Consider the following 25,094-nt stretch of genomic DNA (forward strand, 5'->3'; position numbering starts at 1 on the left):
TTGGTTTACAAGCAAGATATTGTGAGTAGGTGTGTAAAAAAAGAAAGCTTAACATTTAAAAAAAAAAAAAAAAAACTTGTGCAGTTACAAAAAACACCAGCAAATTAAGAAAAGATCCTCGTCCGTTTGACGGCATATGTGCTGCATTTTCACACAACTCAAACAAATAAATGAAACACTCTGCATTGTCTCACAATCCAAACAATTTACAAAAACACGCCACATTTTCTCACAACACAAAAAAGAAAAGCACACAATGGAAATGTTTCAAGGGGACCCAAAAGCGTGACGGATGGCACTGTGCTGTAATTATTGCTCAGTGAAGTTGTTGGGGATCTTTGATCTGTTTGTTTTTGTTGCATCATTTGTATAAATTGAAAAAAAGACCCGTTATTAAATACAATTCTCTAGCTTCTGGTCAATTGTAATCCAGACTGAACTTTGCAGATCTTGCGATGCGACTATTGCAGATGCGCACATTGCGATATTGATGCTGAAACGATATATTGTGCAGCCCTAATTGTTCATCATTTTTTACGTGATTTTGTTAAAATGAGCTTATGATATTCAAGAATAACTGTCTGACACACCCTAAAGGCAGTTTTTTATCTAAAAATGAACAAATAACAAATAAATTAGCAGCTTTATGCAATTTTGTGGTTAAACAAGGATCTGTGCGTTTTGGATTTGTTCACTTTTGTTTGTATTATTTCATGTACATAGGTTGTTGTTGTTGTAGGAACATTAGTTTGTCTTATTCAAGGTATTGTTTGCTACACCTGCACTTAGAAATCAACCTCACAAGAATCCAGGTTTATCTTGTTTTATATAACGCTGCTTTATAAAAGGGCTGTACGATTTGACAAAAATCTCTAATTGCCATTTTTATTTATTTATTTATTTTCTGACTGAATTGTGGTTTGATTTGTGATTCTAACTGTGTAAAGTCAGCTTTCAGCTTCAGACCAGTAATCTCAATAAAGTGCAGCATTATTATTTTATACATTAAATGATAGATAGACAAAATGCTGTAACTGTATGTTTAAATATTTATTTAAAAACCGTTTATACATAAATTTTTTTTACACAACAGCTTATTGTAATGTTACAGGATTTATCGTTTTCAAAAAAATCATGATAATCAATCACGGTTCTAAAGATATTGAAAATTTTAACCTGTAGTAGTAACCGCCATAAATTTTACAGGGGTTTATTTTGTCACTGGTAATCGTGACAACACTAAATGTGTCACAATGACCTCTATTTGAGTGCATGTATATTTATGTGTGTTGCTAATGAGATTTATGAGATTGAAATGCTAATTAGATGTCGAGTCAGCTCTCACATTGCATTTCCTGCCTCATAAGTAATGCGTGAAGGCTGACGTCGCTGGATTGTGTCTCTCTACTTCTGTTATCTCTGTCTCCTGCCGTCTTATGCTGTTTTCATCATTCACTTTCTCCTCGCCGGCGTAGATATGAAAGATCTGAGTGAGCTGCCATGGCCTCCTCCGGTCGGGCAGCTGGAGGAGGAGCCCATCTGTGGCGAGCAAGGTGAACTTTGACCCGTCCTCTCCGTTTCTGCCGCTCCAGTGTCCCGCATCTGTTGAGCTCGCTGTTGAGTCACTGCACTGCTCGAAAAAATACCTTCCCGTTTGCTTCCCATTTGATTTAAAACACTCCTACTCAGTGCTGCTCTCATCACAGGAGCATGTGATGAATGCATGAGGTCAGTTCTGTCCTGCAGGCTTGCTTTTACTGGGGATGCACCCAAATTACAGTTCAAGCTTTCACCAGCTTTGCTGTGAATATATTGTAATAGCATCTTAAAAGTGTTCATTAATTGTTATACAGCTCCATTTAACTAAATATAAATAATAGATGAACATTTTACATAGAAAAAAGTTCCTAATATTCATGTAAAATTGCTAATATTAATAAAACTTAATATTACTGTTAGTGAAAATTGTACAAATGTTAAAAACATGCTAACACCTAAGCTAAAATACAAAAAGAAATATAAAATAATTAATGAGAAATCTATAAATAATTATTCTATAAATATTTATATCTATAAATATTAAATTCATATGCAATAACCAACAAATGGCTGATATTAATTCTAGAATCATTTCTCTAAATAAATTAAAAGTCTAAACTTTACATTCAGTTTGAGATTTGTTAATGATTACATAGAAGATATTTTTAAGAGGGCATCAGATGATTAGATAATGTCAAATCCATAAAATGAGCATGTCGAATTAAATGCCTAGCAGTACTAGTATACTTGATATATCACTAACCGATACGATGCTAAAACATTTTAAATCACCGTTTTCAAAGATTGTGTGGCAAAAATAATCCAAATGTAAAAATAAAATGATATAAGAGCATGTGGAGTTAAGTTCCTACCAATTAATGAATGTACATATAAATGACTGATACCGATAATCAGGGTGCGAATTAAGCTAATTAAGACTTGATCCCCCTGGAGGACGTCTAAACAAGACGTCTAAATAACATAAGATAAATATTATTTAATATTGTAAATAATAATGTTAATAATTAAAATAATAGACATCCATTTGACCACTCCTATAATGGTTTATACCATTGTGAATGCATAATTGCGGAAAAAGAAGTTCACAAAACAATTTTTTTTTTCATAAAATAGGTGTTTTTACATATTTCGCTTAAAAGTAACTTTAAATTGTTTAAAAACTTTAAATTGGACGGCTTGTTTGCATAGTTTGTCCCAAAGTATGCCGAAATAGCTGATCAGGTCAGAATACACTAAATAGCCAATACCACAAAACATTGAAAACATACATTTTATGAATAAATTAAATGTAATTTAAATAAACACATGCATTTGATTCCATGAAGCATGTATTACGCAAACTAACATTACTAAAAATCCCAATTGTCAGTGTATAATTCTTACACTGCCGATAATCAGTAAGGTGCTGGTTAATTATACAATGTTTTCACACCTGATGGCAGGTTCAAATTGGGGTCAGCAGTGATGATCTAAATGCAGGAGAGTGAAATAGAGAATAAATTAATAACCGATACCTTTAATAAACAAAATAATATTAAATAAAAATTTTGTAACATTGGTAAAAAATTGGGAAAATTGTATGCTACTAGGTTTTTACACTTGATACTGAATTTAAATTGTGTGTAGTAATGATAATCCAAATTAAATGACTAACGTTAAACACTGATATATACCGATAAATTGTGCATCCCTGGTTTATACTCTTGGATTGATTGTTTGATCCAAACTTCACTTCCCCTTTGGATCAGCAGATGTCTTTCACATTATATTGTTTGGCTCTGAACTCTGTATGTTTCCTTTATAAACATCCCAATTTAATTTCCTACAATCTTACTGTGTTTTTTTTACTTTATTCCTCTTTGCCTTGGTTGAGTTTCCGTCTGCTCTGCATAACCACCATTTTTAAACTTGCATTATAACCTGGCAAAATTTCAATCTCTTTTCTACTGATCTTTTACATCGAACTAATTCTTTCCCCCTCCGTCTCTCTGTGTCCCACAGTGCAGTTTGAGGGTGCCGAGTGGGATCGTTCCTGTTCTCCCACTGAACGCCTGAGGTGCTCCAGGGCTCCGCCGACCACAGGCAGCATGAAGCTCCGCAAGCCCAGTGATCCTCATTCCATGATTGGGGAGAGAGTGGATCCCTCCCTGCCCCTGGAGAAACAAGTGTACGTCCAACATCTTACCACAAACTATTAGAGCTTTCAACGTGAACACAAGCTAAGAAAATGCTGTTTCATAAGAAATGTTATTTGCTGAAGTTCCAAACCTGTATTTACTTGCTTCTGTGGAACTTTTTTGGTTCATATAGTGAAAGTGAATGAAGTTCAAAACATTCAATATAAAAGTCATACCGGTTTGGAAGGAGAACATGAGTGTTTTGTCATTTAAAGGTGCCCTAGAGTGCATAGATTTTATAAGGTAAACTGTTGTCTAATATCTAAATATTGTACAGGGGATTCGCGGGTTCTTAAAGTCTTAAAATGTCTTAAACTTCAAAAACTAAATTTTAGGCCTTAAAATTCTTAAATTCCCTCAAATATTGTGTTGTAGATCTTAAAGGGCACATAGTTTACCCCTTTTTTTATGATTTAATATTAATATTATGGTTCTTCTGAGTGTGCCAGTTTAGGTTCAGTTCAACACACAGTTCAGATGTTTTTATTATAATGTGTTCAAAAGCGTCATGTTGGGGTCGTGTACACAGCTCGCTGTTTTAGGGGTGTGTTGCTTCACATGAAAATTAGTTTCAAATTCACAGCCAACGTAACAAGGGGACAGGGGCAAGAGCTCCCCCGCTCTGTTTTTGGCAACAAACAGGCAGACAGAGAGAAGCAGCATGAGGATATCAGTATTCAGCCATACATGTACGCCTCGGACACAGACCAAGCAGAGAGTACACAATCATTTGTGTCTTTGTACAGTTTTACAGCCACCTGTGTGCTAGTTTAAAGTTCCGAGCTTGTACACCGAGACTAATAACCGCACACACTGAATTAACTTTGACTGAGGCACCGGATGACCCGCTTAGAGTCTGTGACCTCAAGTAATGCAATCGGCTGAAGCTTAAGGTAGACGTAATGAAAAGTACACTAGTTTGCAAAGCTACCTACAAACAAACTAAGTCACAAACAATAATTCCATTTAGGGCGATCATGGGGTGAATGCTGATTTTGTGTTAAGCCCAATGAGCCTTGCATCTAAAAATAGAGCTAGTGTTCCTTTAGTGACATCTCTTTGACTTACACGATGAAAATGGCGCATGTGAAACAACAAACTGAGGATTAGGTGACGCGTGCCTGTCAATCAATATTGGTGGGCAGGGGGACCGCACTCCTACGTCAAGTTGAGGTCGATCTAAAAACAGCTCTAATTGGTCCACTGTTTTTATGTTGTTAAATTGAAAAAAAAAGGACTGGCTGTGTTTATATCACCCCAATATGACGGTCTATACACTATACTTATACACATGTCTGTCCAAACAAATCAATTTAAACAGGTCTTATTTTCCTAAGTCCATGTAAAGCTAACCAATTGGACTATCACTCATTCAATCACATAACATTCCATCGCCAAAGGTTTGATCAAAAGTTTATTAACTCTATTTACCAAAATTGTCTTCTTTACTGTAATATATGTTTTTAATGTTTTTTTAATGCTTTTACTGGGCTATTAAAAAATCCTTAACGTTAAGCCTTTAGCCTTGTGTAATTCTGAAATTTAATTCATAATGGTCTTTAAAAAGTCTTAAATTTGACTTGATGAAACCTGTAGAAACCCTGCTGTAATAGGTATGTAACTTAGATAAGTTCAAATACTGTAAAGAAAATGTTTCATGTTATATTTTATATATATATATATATATATATATATATATATATATATATATATATATATATATATATATATATATATATATATATATATATATATATATATATATTAAGGGTGGAGCCGAACCCGAATACGGTATTCGGAAAGGCACGAATAGCGTGTTTTTACGAATACTTATTTCGAACAAATACTTGAAAAATTATTTGTATTCGGGAGCAAGAAAAGCATTATATCAAAAAACTGCGTTTCCTCCTGAGACCACAGTGCGTGAGTGAGAGAGAGAGCGAGAGAGAGAGAGAGCGAGAGAGACGCTCAGTCGGAGGGCGGGGCGGAGGTAAAAGATCTCTGGCACAGGCTTCTCCACAGCAGCAGACAGAGAAGGCTCGGCTGAGCGAAAAAAATACTTCTCTGCATCACTATTTTTGTTAAATAGATTTTTGTACCTTAATTGGGTTCCAGATGCAGTTTATAAACTTGTAGCGGAGTTTGTTCGGGATTTTCCATTACGCTGCATTTTTGAAGTTTGCAATCGGGTGCTCTGTTTACGCAACGTTAGCTCTGTTAGCGCGGTAATTTAGACAATAGACTGTTGACAGAGTAACATTAACGTTCGTTTATAAAGGTTAAAGCGATGCTTTTGCAGTTGTGTCGAATAGTATGCACTTATGGGAGTTATATGGTACGTCTACATTACTGTCTTTTGCAGACAGCAAGATATATGCTATAGGCTAGTTAACCTCAGCATAGCTTCCCATCACTTTTTATTAACTTGAAACTCCTCAAATACATTTGGGCACCATGAAAAAGAGTGAGACTGCTGCTGAGCCATTTCTTGGTCCTCCACCAGTAAAAAAAATAAAAATTCATGTTCTTTGTGGAAGCATTTTACAGTCAATGGTGCTGCAGATATAACAAAGTGATACTGTATGTGTGCAAAAGTGAAATCAGCAGAGGCAGAGATATTAAACATCTGTCAACATCTTCTATGCATAATCATTCATTTCCTTTTCGGCTTAGTCCCTTTATCAATCTGGGGTTGCCACGGTGGAATGAACCACCAATTTATCCAGCATATGTTTTACGCAGTGGCTGCCCTTCCAGCTGCTACCCAGCACTGGGAAACATCCATACACTCTCTTTCACACACATACAATAGGGACAATTTAGCTTACCCAATTCACCTATATTGCATGTGTTTAGACTGTGGTGGAAACCGGAGCAACCGGAGGAAACCCACGCCAACATGGGGAGAACCCAGTCGAGGCTCGAACCAGCAACCTTCTTGCTGTGAGGCGACAGTGCTACTCACTGTGCCACCGCGCAACCTTCTATGTAATGTATTATCACATGCACTAAAAGCATCCTCTCCTGATACTGTCTGTGAACCCCCCACAAGCATCAATCCCCTCAATCAGCACAGCTATGTTCTGCTAAATCCTCCACAAGCACCAAACCATCAACAAAGCCACATTCTGCCCCAGTAAGTCAGTTTCAAACATAAAAAAGTAAAAAAAAAAAAACTTTGTGTCTGTTTTGTGGCAGGCAGATGACAATAGCAGGGCTGTATCTTTTAGTATTATATAGAATACTTTTGTTCTGCCAGATCTCCCAGGCTGGGTTTTATTTAGATTTATTTAGCTAATTTTAGTTTTTGGAATTCTGTGCATTGGAAAGAAGTCCTTTTTAGAAGAAGTAGTTTTTTGAAATATTATTTGTTTTTATTCTGTCTATTCAGTGTCCTTCAGCAAGAACGGTGGTGGTGGGGTTTAAAATATTCACAATAGTATTTTATTAGTTGTTGGTTTAACCATGGATGAGATAATGGCTTCTATGTTATTTTCTTTTCAATGACATTTCTTGTCACATGTTCAAAAACAACAACCAATATTGCATGTCTATAATTTATATAATGGGTATAATTAAACAATACTTTCACTATAACGTAAATTAGAAGTGTAATAGAAAAAATATATATTTTTGCGCCATTTTGAATTTTACTCGAATACAAATACAAATATAAATACAAATACTTTTCCCCCCTCAACAAATACAAATACAAATACCGGCTGCTCCGCACATCCCTAATATATATATATATATATATATATATATATATATATATATATATACACACACACACACACACACACACACACACACACACACACACAGTAAATTATCCCTATAATGAAAAGCTCACTTTTGACCATATTTGGAAGGGTTGTGAATATAACTGAGCACTGCTCTGACGCTTCACAGCCCAGATCAGTGCCTGCTTTTTCTCTCCACACACACAAACAGCGTGCTGTGTGATGTACACTGAAATACACACATTCATAATAGTCATTCATTTTTCAAAATATATTTTAACAGCTTGAGTAGATGCTTTAAGTTTCTTCTACTGAAGAGGTTTAGTTAGGAGTGAGTGAGCTATCTTCACTGGCTTAATGTCCAGCAAGCTAAACACTTTTACTCTATAAACAGATTTGACACCAGAAAATCGTAGCTCAGATAATTTACTGAGTAACCTGTGTCAAATAAATAATTATAGTAATTGCTTACATTTATATTGCGCTTTTCTAGACACTCAAATCGCTTTACACATTTTTGTGGGGAATCTCCTCTTCCACCACCAGTGTGTAGCATCCACCGGGATGAAGTAACGACAGGCATATTGCGCCAGATCGCACACCAGCTGATTGGTGTAGTGATGAAGCCAATTATGATATGGGGATGTTTGGGTGGTCATGATTGACAGAGGCCAGTAGGCCTTGGCCAGGATGCCAGTTTAACATCTTATCCGAAAGATGGCGTTCACTGGGCAGTATAGAGTCCCCTTCACTATACTGAGGCGTTAGGACACAATCCGCAGGTTGAGCGCTCCCTGCTGGTTTCACTAACACCACTTTCGGCTGCAACCTGCCTCTCATATGGTCTCCCATCCAGGTACTGACTGGGCGCAACAATGATTAGCTTCAGTGAGAATTGCAGAGAGCTAGCTGCTGGCTAAAACAAAAGTATTGAATAAAAGTTAAATCTAAAAATGTTCAATCTTTCCGCAGCATTAAATATACTAGAAGATGAATGCTTGATTTCAGCTAAAGTGGTTTAAAGATAGTATGATATAAACAAAACTATGTAATTCAAAATCATCTATCATGAAAACTATTGTTTTCATATGTAGTTTTTGATAAACGTCTAGAATAACATAAATCAATGATAATCATACCTTCCTTACAAGCAGTGCCTCGTTAAGTGCTGTTAATACCATAGAATGGTGCATTTGGCAACACAAAACTGCTCTACTGTGTTCGGAAACGGAATAATATGCATTTAAATGGTAGCAAATAAAATTATCAGTTGTGGGAGCGAAAAATAAGTTAAAACAGGAGGAGACAACTGCTTTTTTCATGCTGTCTGAGTAACCTGTTTTTCTCTTCAGTTGTATTGTGGATAAGATATAGATTCAACTATAATTGTAATTAACAAAAGGGACTAACAAAGGTTTATTAAAGTTGATATTGAAGCTTTAACATATATGAAAACACAGGCAAAAATTTATACCAACATCTGCCTAAATGGATGAGTTTTATGACATTTATCTGCATCCTTTCACCCTAGAAATAAATCACAATAAGAGCTAAGTGATATGACACTGAGCATAAACGTGGATGAAACCCATAGGCTTCATTTACACTGCAGATCTTGATGGTCAATTTCGTATTGTGACTGTATCCGATTTTTTTAAAAGGCCTGCTTAAATCATCTTTTAAAAGCGACTCATATCCGATCGTCTGCATTTACAAAGCACACGGCGAAGACGCAATAACCTGGAGGAAAAAAAGAGCGGGCGCTGACTAACAGCTGATAAAGAGTGCTCTTTTCTCTATTCTCTATGTAATCTGTTTGCAGCTTTTGACAAGCTGTTTTACTATAGTTTATGACAGAAAGGTTCTCATTTGTCTATCTTCTTTTGATATATAGGCTTTTTAAACCCTTTAGGCATCTTGTTGTAATGTCCATGGCATGATTCTTTTCATTTGCTACAGTTTTTAATGACCCGTGACTCGCATTGACAAGTGAAAATCCGATCTTTCTGCTTACACTGCAGACATGAGAACACAGATCCGATTCATATCGGATAAATTTCCACATGAACAAGGCCTGAATTTGATTTGAGTAAATCGGAATCCATGTGACTTGTTCCTGCTTACATGTTAGGGTTGGGCATCTAAGCTATAATGCCGATCCGATACGCATCTCGATACAAAGAATACGATCCGATATATTAGCGATACATTTGTGACATATTGCGATGCAACACGATACGATTCACACCCATATCACGATACGATGCGATATTTCAGCACTAACTAATTAGATCAAGTTTATGAGATGATGTGAAAGAGGATGCTGTGCCATTGAATGAGTTTGATTATTTATAAACCAAGCAAAACCAAGACTTTTTTTTACAAACTGACTCTTCTCTCAGAGCCAGACTTTCAGTTTACAGTAGAGGGCCATTTTAGAACCTATAGCACATATTATTTAAGTATTTTCAAGATAAACAGAATGTATAAGTGCAATATATATTAAAAAAAATGTATATATTTGCACTCTTTCAACATAAATAAATTTAGCATTGCACAACAAGAATTGTGATTTAACTTTTCAACTATGAAAACAAGTTTTACAAAGATATATTTTGCCACTGATTATTCAAAACTTAAGGTCGTGAACTAGCAGTGTTATGCTGCTTTGAAACATCACTGTCACTGTAAACAACAGGCTAATAAAAATATAACAAATCAGCAATCTTCTTGCTGTGAGGTGGTCAAACTAACCACTGTGCCACCGTGACACCCAATTATTTTTATCATTATTATTATTAATATTATTATTATTATAATTAAATAAAAATTAACAGGAGGAGGTGTTTAAAACCTTCGTTCTCCGTGACACTAGGCTGAATATCTTTGCAGATGAACAATGCAATAGCATTCGTTATTGGCGTAGAGCGAGCAGAACTGTTGCGCATGGAAAAAAAACTTGCAATGCTTTTCTCACCACTTTTGGAGCTGGTTGAAGCAGTGCGAAAGCCGGGGATGCAGAAACACTGGAAGATGCTTTCACAACAACACTGTGGCGCCGCTTCAAGTGAGATTTCAGATTAGTCGTACTGCCCGCGTATTTTACAGATGCGCGGCACATTTTGCAAATTGCATCTGTCCTGTCATGTCGTCCATCCTTAAATCCATAATGTTGCCATACTTTAGATTTAAAACTCAGTGGGGAATAAAATGTTTGTTTTGCTTCTCGCGCTTTCTGAGGGGGCTCCACTAGCTTCATCCGCACACCTGATACACTGAGTTGTAGTGTGTGCACATCCGCAAATCCGTTGCTAAGGCTTACTTTATGTAGGTCGATTAAATTATGCGCCAAAAACAGGTTGACAACACTTGTTAATAAATAAAAAATACATTCTATATTAAAAATATAAGCTGTATCTCGGAAAAATCGATGCATCTCGCAAAAACCGATGCATCTCGATATGCTTCCACAATTTCATTCATCCTCTGCTGCTCAACCGATGCACTCGCATCGTGCACGCGCATGACCGCGTATCGATATATATCGGTTAATCTTCCCATCCCTATTACATGTACATGAGCCATATCCGATCTGTGCCACATGGGAGAAAAAAATCTGAGTTATGTCACTTGAACAGTGCATTATAAATGCGGCCTTATACTCGGCAGTTTACATGTGTTTATTGCCTCTTTACAAACATACACAGCAAATTTCACAACACATTAAACTAACAAAGGATACATTTAAACAGAATATATGCCTCAATATATGCCTCTTTGGGGGATGCTGAATAAATTTGCAATCCATATAACGTGCATTTTGTATTCTGACACACTGTGAACACTGTGGTCTGCTTCACAAAACTGCCCCTTTTTAGTCTCTCTGCCCATCCTTTTTTAAAATAAGACTTATGCATATCCATAATAAGAGTCTCACAATATTATGCTTGATAAAATCTTAGACATACTTAAAGATAAGGGGAAAAAATCATCACTAGGAAATGTTTTAGCCAATCAAACACAGCCCTGGGGCATGTGTATCAATGATATTATGTCGATCATCAGAGTCAGTTTTTTGTTCGGATTGTTCTAGAATTTTACACTCACAGGATTGGTATGAGAATGAGAAAACAATAGAGTTTGAGGCTCACAGTATGTCTTTCCATGAACTGAACTCCTATTATTCAGCTATGCTTAGGTGTATCATTCTATTCATTCTATGGCACCTCTTAGACAATATAATATCTTGATGATCTCGCAATGTGACGTCTCGCATCTTGCCTAGGGTGTTATTATTTTATTTTATGAGTATGAGAATATGATTTATGGCATGGTGTGCATGGTTAGGCCATTAGAAAGCGCAGTCAAGTGCGTCCAAAATATTGCTGCAGATTTGTCAGCTGTTGAGAAAACAAAATTCCCCAAACACATCACCCTCAGACGACAGCTGAGGTCTCATGAGGAACACGACACACACACTGCTCACTCGCTAAATATTTACAGGTGCCATGTCAGACATGTTTGTGGTATTGATCCTTGCACAAGTCATTTTGCTTTTCAGTACTGCTTTTTGCCCTTGTGGCCTGTTGAAATTAAATAAGTTGTTTTGTTACTGTGCTTCTGTGTATTGACTGCTTTTGTTTTGATTTGCGGTATATTTTGCTTTTTTATTTTGATGTATATTACCATGTATTAAGCGGATTTATTTGATGAGTAAATAATACTAGAATAATTAAGCCATTTTTGTTTGTTTTTTTGTGTCGTTTTTGCGTAATAAATATTATTGATGCTTTTGTTTTTAAAATTTAATGTTTTATTCAATGTGCTACATGCCATTTCTTTCAATTATTTGCGAAGTTTACTTATATCTGACTGAAAATAAAAAACATAAATAAAAAATAAAAATTATTTAGTTCAAATTGAGTTAATCTAGAGGTTTCTAGAGTTTTGGCTAATTATTGAAGTTAAAATATAAATATTAAATATCAATTGTGCTTTTATTATTATGTTTTATGTTTTTTTTTTATCAGTTATACTAAATGAATCATAATCTAAATAACTTTGATTATATAGTAATTATAAGAAAGCATTTTATGTTGCTGTACAATTGATAATACTATTTGTTTATTATTTTTAATTGGTTAATTTAGTTACATTTTTGAAAGGTTAATAAAGCATGTATTTTAATGGTTTGAATTTACACTGAACTGACTGAACTGTACAGATAAAAATTTATTGAAATTTCACTATTTACATCTTTATTCAACCATTTGTAAACAGGAAACAAATGATATAATCATAATCTTTTGAAGCTTGCATTTGTACGGAAATCAGTGATATCATTTAGCTTTAATTTCCTGAACTGTTTGCATGTAAAATGAGCATTAAAATGCCTAAATACTGGATCTGCATTAATTTGACTCTCAGGGGACACCGCAAGGTCTTAAAATGTATTAAATTTAAAAAATAAAATTTTAAGCCTTAAAAAGTCTTAAATTTACAGAAATATTGTGTTGTAGGTTTTAAATGATTTCTAGCAGGTCTTAATTTTAAAAGTTGTCGAAGTAATGTTACCCAATCGGACCGAAACCCATTCAATCACCAACAATCTATCTAAATTTTATGTTTATATTTGTTTATATTTGCTGACATAATATTTATAAATAGACATGAAACTTAAGGTTTTATAACAGAAACGCATTAGGTTAAATTGGAGTAATACTCAATTAATATGTACCAAAAGCAAACAAATATAGTTTGATTATTCGTGTAGTTTTTTCTTCATAATAAATATACTTTTAACAATGTTGAACTGTTATTAAAAAAAAGAAACATTGTCGAAAAAAAGTGTATACAACTAGAGTTTTCTTGTTTTGACACATTAAAATATGTAGTTAAGAAATAACATTTGTTGATGAAGCCTGCAGAAACTCTGCACACTGGTCATGACATCATTTGTTGTTGTTGTGTGACATCACCTGTTTTGTTTCAGATGGTATCATGGCTCTCTGTCTCGTTCGGAAGCCGAGTCTCTGTTGACCCTCTGTAAGGAGTGCAGTTATTTGGTGCGAAACAGCGAGACCAGTCGCCTGGACTATTCACTCTCGCTGAGGTAAAGACTCGCTCCTTTCTTTTCATTTCTCTGCTCTCTCCATTACCGGTAAATGAAGTGAGCAAATCTTCTCCCTATTACCCCATTCCAGCTAATCGTCTTGTGTTTTGCTTCATTTGTGTCTAGTTGTCTGGATCTTAGTTGTTTTTGTTCTTCATTGTTACTAACTTTTTTCCCCACCCTTTAGGTATTTTAAAGTAATTGTATTTTGTAGTTTATGAATGCATGGCTGCATATGAATAAAGAATAATACAGGAGCACTAAGTAAACATTTCAAAGAAATTGCAGAATAGTTAAATGTAATTTATTAGTATTAGCAAAAATATATAAAGTACTATTTATTTGTAAATGCTATTCTAATAATACTGTTTATTTTATCAATAAGTATTTATTCATAAAATTATACATCACTAAAATGACTAATTTTGCAGCCTACATGTCAAATTTAATGCATGAATGACTAATAAACAAAACTCTTCATCAATAGCATTAGAAATGTTTTTTAAATTAACAATTTTAGCAAACATTAACGAACATAGCCTTATTCAAACAGGCTGTCTTAGATTCTTAGAGTCTCATTTCTATGTTATATGTCCCAAATTACAGAGTTTCTGGAACAAAATATTTCAAGTTTTTTCAGCTACACTAGACTTTCCGATTGAACCAGATCCTATATTAATTATATTTGGAGTTTCTGAAGAATTCTTGAGACTTACACAGGTACAACAACAGTTTGTTTCATATGGGTTGATCTCTGCCAAAAAACTCATCCTTTTGTTTTGGAAGAAAAAAAGAAGTTCCAACTCTAGAATTATGGCTGACAGAGTTAACAGGTACACTACATCTGGAAAAAATCAAATATACCTTAATAGACAAGGTTCTGCTTTTGGCAAAATTTGGTCACCTTTTATTTCCTTTTTACAAACTTGTAATTAATATGTTTACTATGCCTTTAGTACCTACGTTTATTGTTGGATAACACTGGTGGGTGGTTGGTCGGGGGAATGTGTTTTTATTTATTTATTTATTTTTATTTTTATTTTTTTATTAGTACTAAGTAATTATTATTTTCATGACTGTTTTTTGTTGTTGTTGTTGTTTTCAATTATTATTTTATTTTATTTACTTTTCAAATCTTTAATTGTTTGAATGCAAGTTTTATGTTTATGTCTACAAAAAGTGTATTTTCAAGTAAATGTCAGTGAAATTTTCTTATAAAAAAATATTGAAACCAAAAACAGGCTTTGGATAAAGGTAAATTGCAATTTTGTCAAATGATACATAGGCGATGATAAGTGGCCTATAGGGAGAAAAAAGTGCAGCGTTGTGCCGCGTCTGACAACTCAAGTTATTGCAAGTTCAATAAGCACTTTCTATATGTCAATATAATATTATTTAATATAAAACTATGCAGATGACGTGGAATAAATTTAAACAATGTTGGAAATCTGCTGCTCTTAAAAAAATGTAAAGCTTCTCAATTTTGTGCCATTTGCTTGATTTTGCGTTACAGATGCAGTATGTCAGTTTGACAACCAGTGGGTATTGCATTCCTGGATCAGAACAAACGCTAGTTTTCCATACTGAGCACCAATGAATCTGACGACTGATTTAAACTGTGTTTTATATAAAGCAACAGCATCAGATTGAAGGACTATTTTCTGAGTTTTTGTTCTAACACCTGAAATTGATATATTAGAAACGGCTTTTATTTCTTGCACCTTCTATTTTCTTGCAACAGAAAACTGACAATGCTAATAGTGCGAGTTTGAATGGCATTTTATATGACATTTAATTTTATATACTGAAAGCATCAGCAGATAAGTTCACCTCAGATCTTGAAAATAAAATAAACCATTTTAAATTGAACTTTAAAACTGAGCCTCAAAACCAACACATAGTGATTGAGCATGTACATTTAATAATGTTAGTTGAAGTGCAGTAAGTGCATATTCTGTGCTTCTGATTGGCTGTATTTAAATTTCTGTTGTATTTCGTCTGGTGCAAACAGCCAAATTGCTAATTACTGCAAATCACCTCACGTAGCTTGTTGTTATGACACAGGGTTTTAATGTAACCTGTTTACCCAATGTTTACGTTCGTTAAATTTATAACCTCATGTGGACGTCTAAATCTGCGTCTTATTACAGATATCCGCTACTGTCCACCGGATGTCGAATTTCGATCGTGGATAAGTGCTTTGAGAGCCGTTCTGAATGAATGAATGAAATACGCAGTTTTCCACGAAGGCAACCTGGGGTGCTGAAATATAATTGGCTAAACTGGCAGTGGGCGAATTAAAAAACTAAAACAAAGACAGCCAATGCAGCACGTTACAGACTTTTTAAAAGCAGAATATCTGACTTTAGCATTGTTTTTCAGATAAACACGAATGATCACTTAGCATGTTTCTTAAATATATGCAAACATATTATGGTATTTTTATGCTTTAGAGGAGTCAAAAACAGCACCTTTAAATTCAGCGATTGCAGAATCGCTAAATTCTGGAGGGATACAACAGTTTTACATGGAAATGATCGTAGAAATTCATCTTTTTAGTCAATGAAAATCAAGGTATTTGACATTTTGGTTATAGTGATGTTTTATTTCTTTTGTAAAAAATAATTTCCAACAATCTTCCTGTGTTCGCTTGAGTTTCCTCCAGGAGCTCTGGTTTCCCCCACAAGTTCAGACATACACAATAGGTGATTTGGGTAAGCTAAATTGTCTGTAGTCTATGTGTGTAATTGAGTGTATGTTTCCCAGTGATGGGTTGCAGCTGGAAGGGCATGCGCTGCGTAAAACATGTGCTGGATAAATTGGCGATTCATTCCGCTGTGGCGACCCCAGATTAACAAAGGGACTAAGCCGAAAAGAAAAGAAATGAATGAATAAATTTCCATAAATGTGGAGTCGTTGTCTGCTCCCCGTTTTTCTTAAATTACCTATTCATACACCATTTGATCTCAAATATCAAATTATTAGATTTTTCTATTGTTTTACGCTTTCATCGTTCTGATTATTGTCTCAATTTTTTATTTAATTTTCTCCCCAGCCTCTTCAGACAAAAACGGCCCTGCCTCATTTGCACACTGATGTGCTTTTCGATAGGCTATCAGCTAGAGCGATAGTGCTTATCTGGTCAAATCTCGCAGCTCTAATTACTGTCTTGATCCAGAGCCCCCTGCTCCCCTCCTCTTTCTTCTTTCTCTTTTATTCTCCCCGAGCTGTAATCAGCCAGGTGAACAGCTCTTCAGTTCACAAAGCTCCTCCTGCTGCCTTTAATGAATATGAATGACCTGCAGAAATCCGCAGAAGTAGCGGGAGGCCTTTCACACACCTGAACACACTCCGTAATCACGTACGCCTCATATTGCAAGAGCACACTTCATAAGTTTTGGGCAAAAACACTCCAGAATGTGTTCAACAACATGAATCATGTTGCTAGGGTGTTCTTGGTGGTTGCTAGGGAGTTTTAGGTGGCCTTTTACACAGTTGAATGCACTCAGTAATCGCACACGCCATATACTGCAAGCATACACTTTTAAGTAGTAGTAAAAAACACTCCAGAACATGTTCAACTACATGAATAGTGTTGCTAGGATGTTCAGGATAGTTCTGGATAGTTGCTAGGGAGTTCTACACACAAATCTCACATTTCAGACACTGAGTACACCCACTTGTCTTGTATTGCAAACACACATTTCATAAGTCATGGGCAAAAGCACTCCAGTTGCTAGGGGATATTGGGTAAGTTCATGGTGTTCTGGATGGTTTGATGGGAACTTGCGGTTGGTAATAGGGATTTCTAAGTATCATTGTACAGACCTGAGCACACTCAGTGTTTTGTACGCTTAGTACTGGAATTTCATAAGTTATGAGTAAAGCAGGGAAAATGAAAGTGATGGGAAAGTCATGACCTGCGGCCAAGTATGGTGGTCCATACGTGAAATTTGTGCTTTGCATTTAACCCATCACATAGAAGTGAACACACACACACACACACCATGAACACACACCTGGAGAAGTTGGCAGCCATTGCTGCGGTGCCTACGGAATCTGAAAGCAGTTTTTGTGCCTTGCTCAAGTGACCTACGTTAGCTGTGGTTTTGAGAGTGGTGAGAGTGTTGATTATTTACTCACAGCACCTACTACTTGAACCTGCAACCCTCCGCTCGAGTCAAACTCTCTGCACAGTACTGTATGCTCAACATGATGAAACGTATTGCTAGGGTGTTCTGGGTAATTGTTTTGTTTTGTGGATGAATTAGGGAATTTATGGAGTATAGGGAGTTCCAGATATCCTTAGTGGTTGTTTTTAGTTATGGGTGGTGGATAGAGAGTTCTAGGTGTTGTGCATGGTCATTAGTTATGGCGGGTTGTGTTTATGGAGTTCCAGGTTTTCTGAGTGGTTGTTATTAGTAACGGGTAATGGTTTGTAAGTTCTGGGTGTTCTTAAAGGTTATCCACTTGTTAAGCGTGACATCACGCGAATCGGCTTCCAGGCCCAATCGCTCTATCAAACTATATGGGGAGAGTCTTCAAATGGTAATATTAAACGTTTATAAAGCGATGCAATACTTTCGAAAATTGTGATCACAATATATATAACCATGCCTAATATCCGATGGACAGAATGGGATCTTTTTTTTATTTTTATAAATTGATAAAATATTGATGTCTGTGATGCAGAAAGTGCAGAATGATGTGTTCTCTATGATTTTATATAAAATTGACTTTAATGTGTGATATGATATATTCTTAGTGATATGGTCATGAACGAATATTTTCTCAATTCAAATGAGTAGCGGCGCGGACCCGGAAACAGTAGCTGCGTCCCAAAACGCATACTTATGCACTATTCTATGCCATTTTGTTGTATAAATAGTGCAAGTAGTGTAGTGCGTTCACACTGAAAACTGAAGAATAATAAGTGCACTTTAATTACCCGGATGATGCACTCATTCAGCCGGTAAAATGAAGTGTGTAATGATGGACACTTCACGCACTCAACGACCGCAGGTTTGTTCACATAGCGAAAGGGGCGGAGCTATCAGGCGCACATGTTGAGTAACTTAATTTATTTTGGATGGTGAAAGCAAAATTCTCCTACGAGAGGGATTACAGCGCCTGCCGATGGTAAATGCGGTTATACTCGTGGCTGGATTATTTGATAGTTTGGTCATTTATTTTACTGATTTGGAGACCGTCAAACGTCATCAGGGAAAGGGTTTGAATTTCCGCTTAGTAAAAAAACTTTAATGTTCCATTTGGGACGACACTACATACATGTACTATGCTGTTGAGTGTGTAAATACATCGTGCATGAGTGTATAGTGTGCCATTTTAGATGCAGCTAGTATTCCGATACATCACTGATCACCATGACTTAACAAGCGGATTAGGTACAGGTGGTGGTTTGAGAGGTTGTTCTGATTGGTTGTTATTAGTTACAGATGGTGAGTAAGAGAGTTCCAGGTGTTCTGATTGGTTGTGATTACATTTAAGTTGTGGTCAAGGAGGTATATAATATAAGTGAATATAAGTGGAATTTTAGGGTGTTTTGATTAGTGAATTGAGAGTTTGGGTGTTTTTTTTTTCTTTTTTTCTTTTTTTTATAAGTCGTTAACAAGTTCTGGGTAATTGCTAAAGACTTCCAATAAATTGCCTGGGAGTTATCGGTGTTTGTTAGGGAGTTCTGTTTAGTTGCTGGTGAATTCCATGTGTTCTTTCGCACACCTGATGACACTCAGTAATAATCATTCACGCCTTATTTTGCAAGAGCAAACTTTATAAGTCACATGCAGAAACACTCCTGAACATGTTCAGCAACAAATCAGATTTGAACAAGCCCCATTCAGACTGCATTTGTTTGACAGCTGTGGGAATGAATGAACGGGGCTGTCTGATGTCATAATGGGGGATGCCAACCGCCTCAGAGGTCTGATCTAAATCAAAGTGACTCCGGCTCAACGCCGAGAGCTTAGAACGAGCCTCCATTAAGATTCACAGGCTTTATTTTGAGCCCAGAACCTTCTATAAGTGACATTGTTTGTCACATACCTGGTAGATAATACCTTTCTGGAGATGACACACTCTGTGAACACGTTAAGTCTTGAATTTTAATGCGCTGCTTCAGAGGTTGCTTGATTTTGAAAAGGGCGTCCTTGTTTCATTAATACTTAAGGTGAACTGTACTGTACGATAAAATGACAGCTTAAAACTAAGCAATTACTTCCTGTTCCCATACATAGAAATCCAGCAGTTTGGACTGAGCTGTCTTAAAGGGGAAGTTGAGAAAAATGTTTACAGAAGGCCACATTTAACTTATGATATTCTTTTAACCATTAGATGTCCTCCTTATCATGGTTAATCATGACTCGAATACAGGACTCCACCTAGGGATCATGTTAAATTAAAGCTTTCAAGTTGCATAATTGGAAAATATCAGTGTTTAGTTTGCAAGTACTATGGTTTGGTGATGCTGTAGTGCCTAATGGTGCTACAGGTATATACATTGTGTATGATAAATCACTTTTTGATTTTTTGACATATTTTGGTTTTTACAGGCTTATGTAATTTTTGCTTTTGATAAAATATCTGTTTTAAATCAGGGAAACGCATAAAACATTCTGATAGGTGGGTCTCCAAGACTATATTGAAGAAACGTTGTTCTCTGGGTTTGCAAGGGTTTTCTGTGTGGTTGTTAGGTGAGAAAACTGACTGTAAAGTCAGACGGATGAACAGAGAATTAGAAAGTTTCTGGAACTGCACCATATCATTAAAGGTGCAGTAGGTGATTGTCTTCAGAAACATTTTTTGTTGTGCTATTTGAAAGTCTCTTCACAGTCCAATAGTAATGATTACAGTAAATGATTTAAATGTGTTTACATGTATTTTTATATTCTGGGTAAAGCATAAAACTAAAAAAATGTTCATCCAAATAAATATTGTTGGAGCGACATCTCCCATAATTCCAATAAGCAGCTCAGACTGTCTGTCAGCAAATGTAGATTCGGACTTCTGCGCATCTGTTCACGCAGATACGCCATACCGCGTGCCCGTCTGCATAATCGCCGTGCGGTCACGAGACAGACAAGGAGAAATCAAATGTTGAATTGAAACTTTTAAAAGTCTGAATCAATATTGGAGTTACTTTAGCACGCTGGAGGAAGGACGACACCATGGCTGAAGTATTACTGTTAGACAGGTAATGTTCTGTTTTAAACCTAAGCTTAGCCTGACTAAAATATGTTAGATTGTGTTGTGTTATGAATGACTTATATGCACAGACGTGTTGTTCAGCCACTGAAATCTCCCAGTGAAAGATTGATGTGATTATTTTCAGTTTCATAAGGTTCTTTTACAGCATCAATAATGTAGATTTATATTTAGTTTCGCAACAAAACATCAGTAAATAGCACTATTCTGCCTAACCTGCTTTATTGAGCTGAAGTTGCTTTTATATTCTTATTGGGTCATTTTTGATTATTTTTAAATATTTTTATAAATTATTTTAATGATTATAAGAATTTTTATAACTGTTCAAGATTTTTTTTTTATCAAACTTTTATGGATCACTTGCTTTTGTTTATATCTTGGACAGTTTTACCTATTAAAGTTTATTATTACAATATTAATAACAGAACATGAGTTGCTATACAAATATTTTTTCATTATGGCAAGAATAAAATATATATATACTTACTAACTAAAATATATATATATATATATATATATATATATATATATATATATATTTTTTTTTAGCTCACTCCACAATTCATACATTACTGTGTGGCTAGTTTCTGCCCTATGCTTATGCTAAAAAGGCAATAATGGTCCAACATTCCTAACCATTATCACCAATAAAGCCTAGAAAAACAGGCCATCAGTATATTGTAAACCGATAGGTTCAAATATTCTTTTCCAGTAATCAAATAAATAATTTGTTTCTTAATTATAGTTTTTTAACTATTAAATTGTTTATATACACATCATTGTCAAACCTATGACTGGTGGAAAAACGTGTTCTGTAATTGTGTACATGGGTCTCTGTTTTTGCCATTTCCTCTTTTGGCTTTAACAAACTTATCCCTCAGGTTTTTCCAAAATTTTAACAAAAACTTTCCTCCTTTTCCACAGCTGTTGCAATTTTTTAGCCAAGAATTATTGATCATCTGGTTGTTTCTATGGTCACGGATCATAAAGACGTCAATACAGTCGTACCTATTTTAGACCAAATTTCTTCAAAGTGGTTCATTATTCAACTCAAATCAAATGCAGCACCACGCTAACTATTCGCTCGAATAAAAAAAAAAAATCATGCGCTCCGCTAGCTGAACTCATGTTGCACGCACCCACAGAGATGACGTGACATTCGCCGCACACACTCAAGCAAACTTCCGGATGCGTCGAGTATAAACCAGGCTTAAGGGGAAGGGCCAGGCTTTTTCAGGACCACACTCGAAACCAAAGGGTTTGTAAATTTCACAAAATACACCATCTACAATTTTGTTTTCATGTGTTTAGATAAATATGGCCGTGGTGTAAATACACAGTACAGTTATGATCTTATTGCCATATTAGATGGTTATGATAACGTGATATTGTTGCCTTTAGTCATTTCCTGAGAATAAATACTAAAAAAATAACGCAACTGGAATAACTACAACAGTCAGGATCATCGATCTCATATGAAGCAAGAAATTGCAATGACATGCAATGAGGATGTGTGCAGGTGTTGTAGTGTTGTCCCATTTCTTAGGGGTACATTTTGAAGCCCTTCCCTTTCACACTCTGTTTCAAGGGTCAAGGGGAAGAGGTACAAAAATAGAATTGGGATTGGGCCTTAGTCTCTAAAAGCAAGACCTTCAGACTGATGGCAGAAGGTCTAGACCTTTTTTCATTATTTATTAGTCAAGGACTGCCCAAGAAGCCACTTGACTGACATGTTATGCAGCCAATCATAATTTGTCTTGTTCAGGGTCAACCTACAATAGCAGACTGGTGTGCAAAAAATGAAGGATTCATTCATCAGTCGTCAAGAGTATTTACCTTGAACTTAACAGGCCTTTGAAGATCCAGCTTTTAGTTGACCTTGAAAAGTACACATCGTCATTTGTAATCACAACTGTTTTCTCCTTCCATCAGGAGGTTTGGCTTTGATTCCAGACAGGCTGTTAAAGAATGACAAACATCTTTCAGAAATCCTGTAGAATTTAACATGTTTTTCATTTTGTGTGCCTTATGCCTTAGTCAATCAGCCAACAGTCCTTGGCCATGATGTCTGGGTTTGAGACTAGGGTATACTAAGTGGTTGCTATGGAGTTCTATGTGGTTGCTAGGGTGCTGCATATCCTATCCAAAAGAGCCTATCCCTTATTCTCTGCGATATCTACAAATATAGCTTGGTTCTCTCCTTCATTGTCTTTTTTGTTGGCAGTTGCATACTCAGGCTTATTTTGTTGCTCTTTATGCCTGAAGATTAATGGCTGTTTTGTATGTTCTTTTTCAGGAGCTGCCAGGGTTTCATGCACATGAAGTTCAGCCAGTGCAAAGACGGCCGCTATATCCTTGGCCAGAACAGCCCTCCATTTGAGACCATTCCTGAAGTGATCCACTATTACACCACACACAAACTCCCTATCAAAGGAGCCGAACACTTGTCCCTGCTCTTCCCCGTGTTGGTTCAAACTCTCTGATTGGTGAAGAGCACTGCAGTCCTCATTGCCATTGATGAAAGTCATTCTTGGATAAACATTCAACAAATTCAGCATCTACTTTTGGGTCCTACTTGTTTTTGATTGTAAAATGGCATCTGGCTGAGAATGTGAACCTTTTAGAAAGGACATGTCAGATCAAATTACAGTTTGATCTGTTCACATGGCTTTTCACATTCTTGTTAATAACACTTTTTCCATTTCACCAAATGACCTTTCTGTGAACCGGACCAGACTGGTGGCAGCCAGACCTGTTGCTTGTTTTCAGTCATCTGCCTGTGTTGTTCTCCATTGGGATGGTAGATTAGCTGTCGCTAATGTTTGTTGATCGATTAGCAGCCCCTTAGGATGAGCAGACGGGTCTCCTCTCTTTTATAGCTGCTGTAAAACACATTTTCACTCAAAGGTTTATGACTATTATCCTCTCTTTTAAATTTGTAAAGCCTTTTGGTTCTACGGAGACCCTTGAGACCACACATGAATGTTGTTTGGGTTACTCAAGACAGTATTCCTCAGAAAATCATGTTAATACTTATGTTTTTGTTTGACCTTACCTTTTAATGTTGAGGACAGTAGCTGAAACCAACTCATCAATGACCGATGTGAGTGTTGACTTATGATCATATGCAGAGTTGTTCTTCTTAATGGTACGTTAGGTCACAGATGAAGTAAAATGCGGAAAATGTGTTTCTTTAGCTGCTGTTTTAAACTGATTTACATGTTGTATAATAAACTATCTAATGAGAAAGAATATTTATATTCTTACGCAAATCAAATCTGGTTGCTACGGTGTTGTTGGTGGTAGACGAGCGAGTTCTAGGTTTTTGGGTTTGCCCAAATGGTTTTAGATAGTTTTGGGATTTTTTCCTTGGTACCTAGTCAATACATAGTCTCCGTAATGGACTGCTCTCTAAGGGTGCTTTTACACTTGGTCCGAATGCCTCATCATCAAGCTGCTGTTTTGTGCACAGCTGTTTGTAGGTGACAACCTCGAAAGCAAAGCACCAAAATAGAGACGTATGCATATCACGGTCGTTCTGCTTTTACTGAATATTTTGGTTTTGTTTAAAACTCAAAAAAAAAAGAGAGGCTCTTTTGTCTATCTGCTGCAAATGTTCAGAAAATCATGCGATGCCTGCAGAAGTTGTTTTTAGTGGAGACGAGCAGACATTATCACTGTTTTCAATGGGTCAGTTCCACTTGTCACCAAGGTAGGTGGTACAGACATACAGACACGAATGAACGTTATAAAAACTAAAAGCTATTGTACAGTTGGCGGTTCACTTCTGTAATTTGGTACGATTGCATTCATATCAGAAGTGAATCGTACTAGAGTACGCACAAACTGTACCCCAGACCACCTCTTTCGGCTAGACTCGGGTACGATTCACGGGTGCGCACCGGGATTCAAAACACAGCGTTCACACTAGCTAAACATACCATACTCTGACGAAGGGCTACACGATTAATCAGAAAAAAGACTGCCATCTCGATTTGACCTTACACACAATCTTAATTCTGCTTTTCTACAATTGAGCCAATTATATTTTCACATAAAGGTGGTCGCTCATGTCTTCACAGCAAAATGGATGCCTCTAAATGGCTTCAAAAGTGTCACATACTGTATTTAATAGGTATAATTCACCCAAAATGAAATGATGTATTCGTGGCCACACATTAGCTGACGCACTGTTTGTTTACTACCGAAAGGACGCACGCGCGCGTGCCTGACAATGATGCCTACTTTATTAAACTGATCCTGCATAGGCTGTGAAAA

At 36.1% G+C, this 25,094-nt stretch overlaps 1 protein-coding gene across 6 annotated transcripts in view; it reads left to right on the top strand.

The window, feature by feature from the left end:
* Positions 1-24,056, top strand: part of shdb (Src homology 2 domain containing transforming protein D, b) — a 65,697-nt gene extending 41,641 nt beyond the window's left edge. For 3 of the 6 annotated variants that reach the window (XM_073936649.1, XM_073936648.1, XM_005170476.6), the window contains exons 5-7: positions 3,562-3,727; positions 13,476-13,595; positions 23,113-24,056. In XM_073936649.1, the coding sequence (XP_073792750.1) occupies positions 3,562-3,727; positions 13,476-13,595; positions 23,113-23,299 (473 nt within the window). In that variant the 3' untranslated portion in view covers positions 23,300-24,056. 6 annotated transcript variants of the gene reach the window in all.
* The last annotated feature ends 1,038 nt before the right edge of the window (positions 24,057-25,094 follow it).

Source organism: Danio rerio, chromosome 22 (genome assembly GCF_049306965.1).
Source record: "Danio rerio strain Tuebingen ecotype United States chromosome 22, GRCz12tu, whole genome shotgun sequence".
Taxonomy (NCBI): Eukaryota; Metazoa; Chordata; class Actinopteri; order Cypriniformes; family Danionidae; genus Danio; species Danio rerio.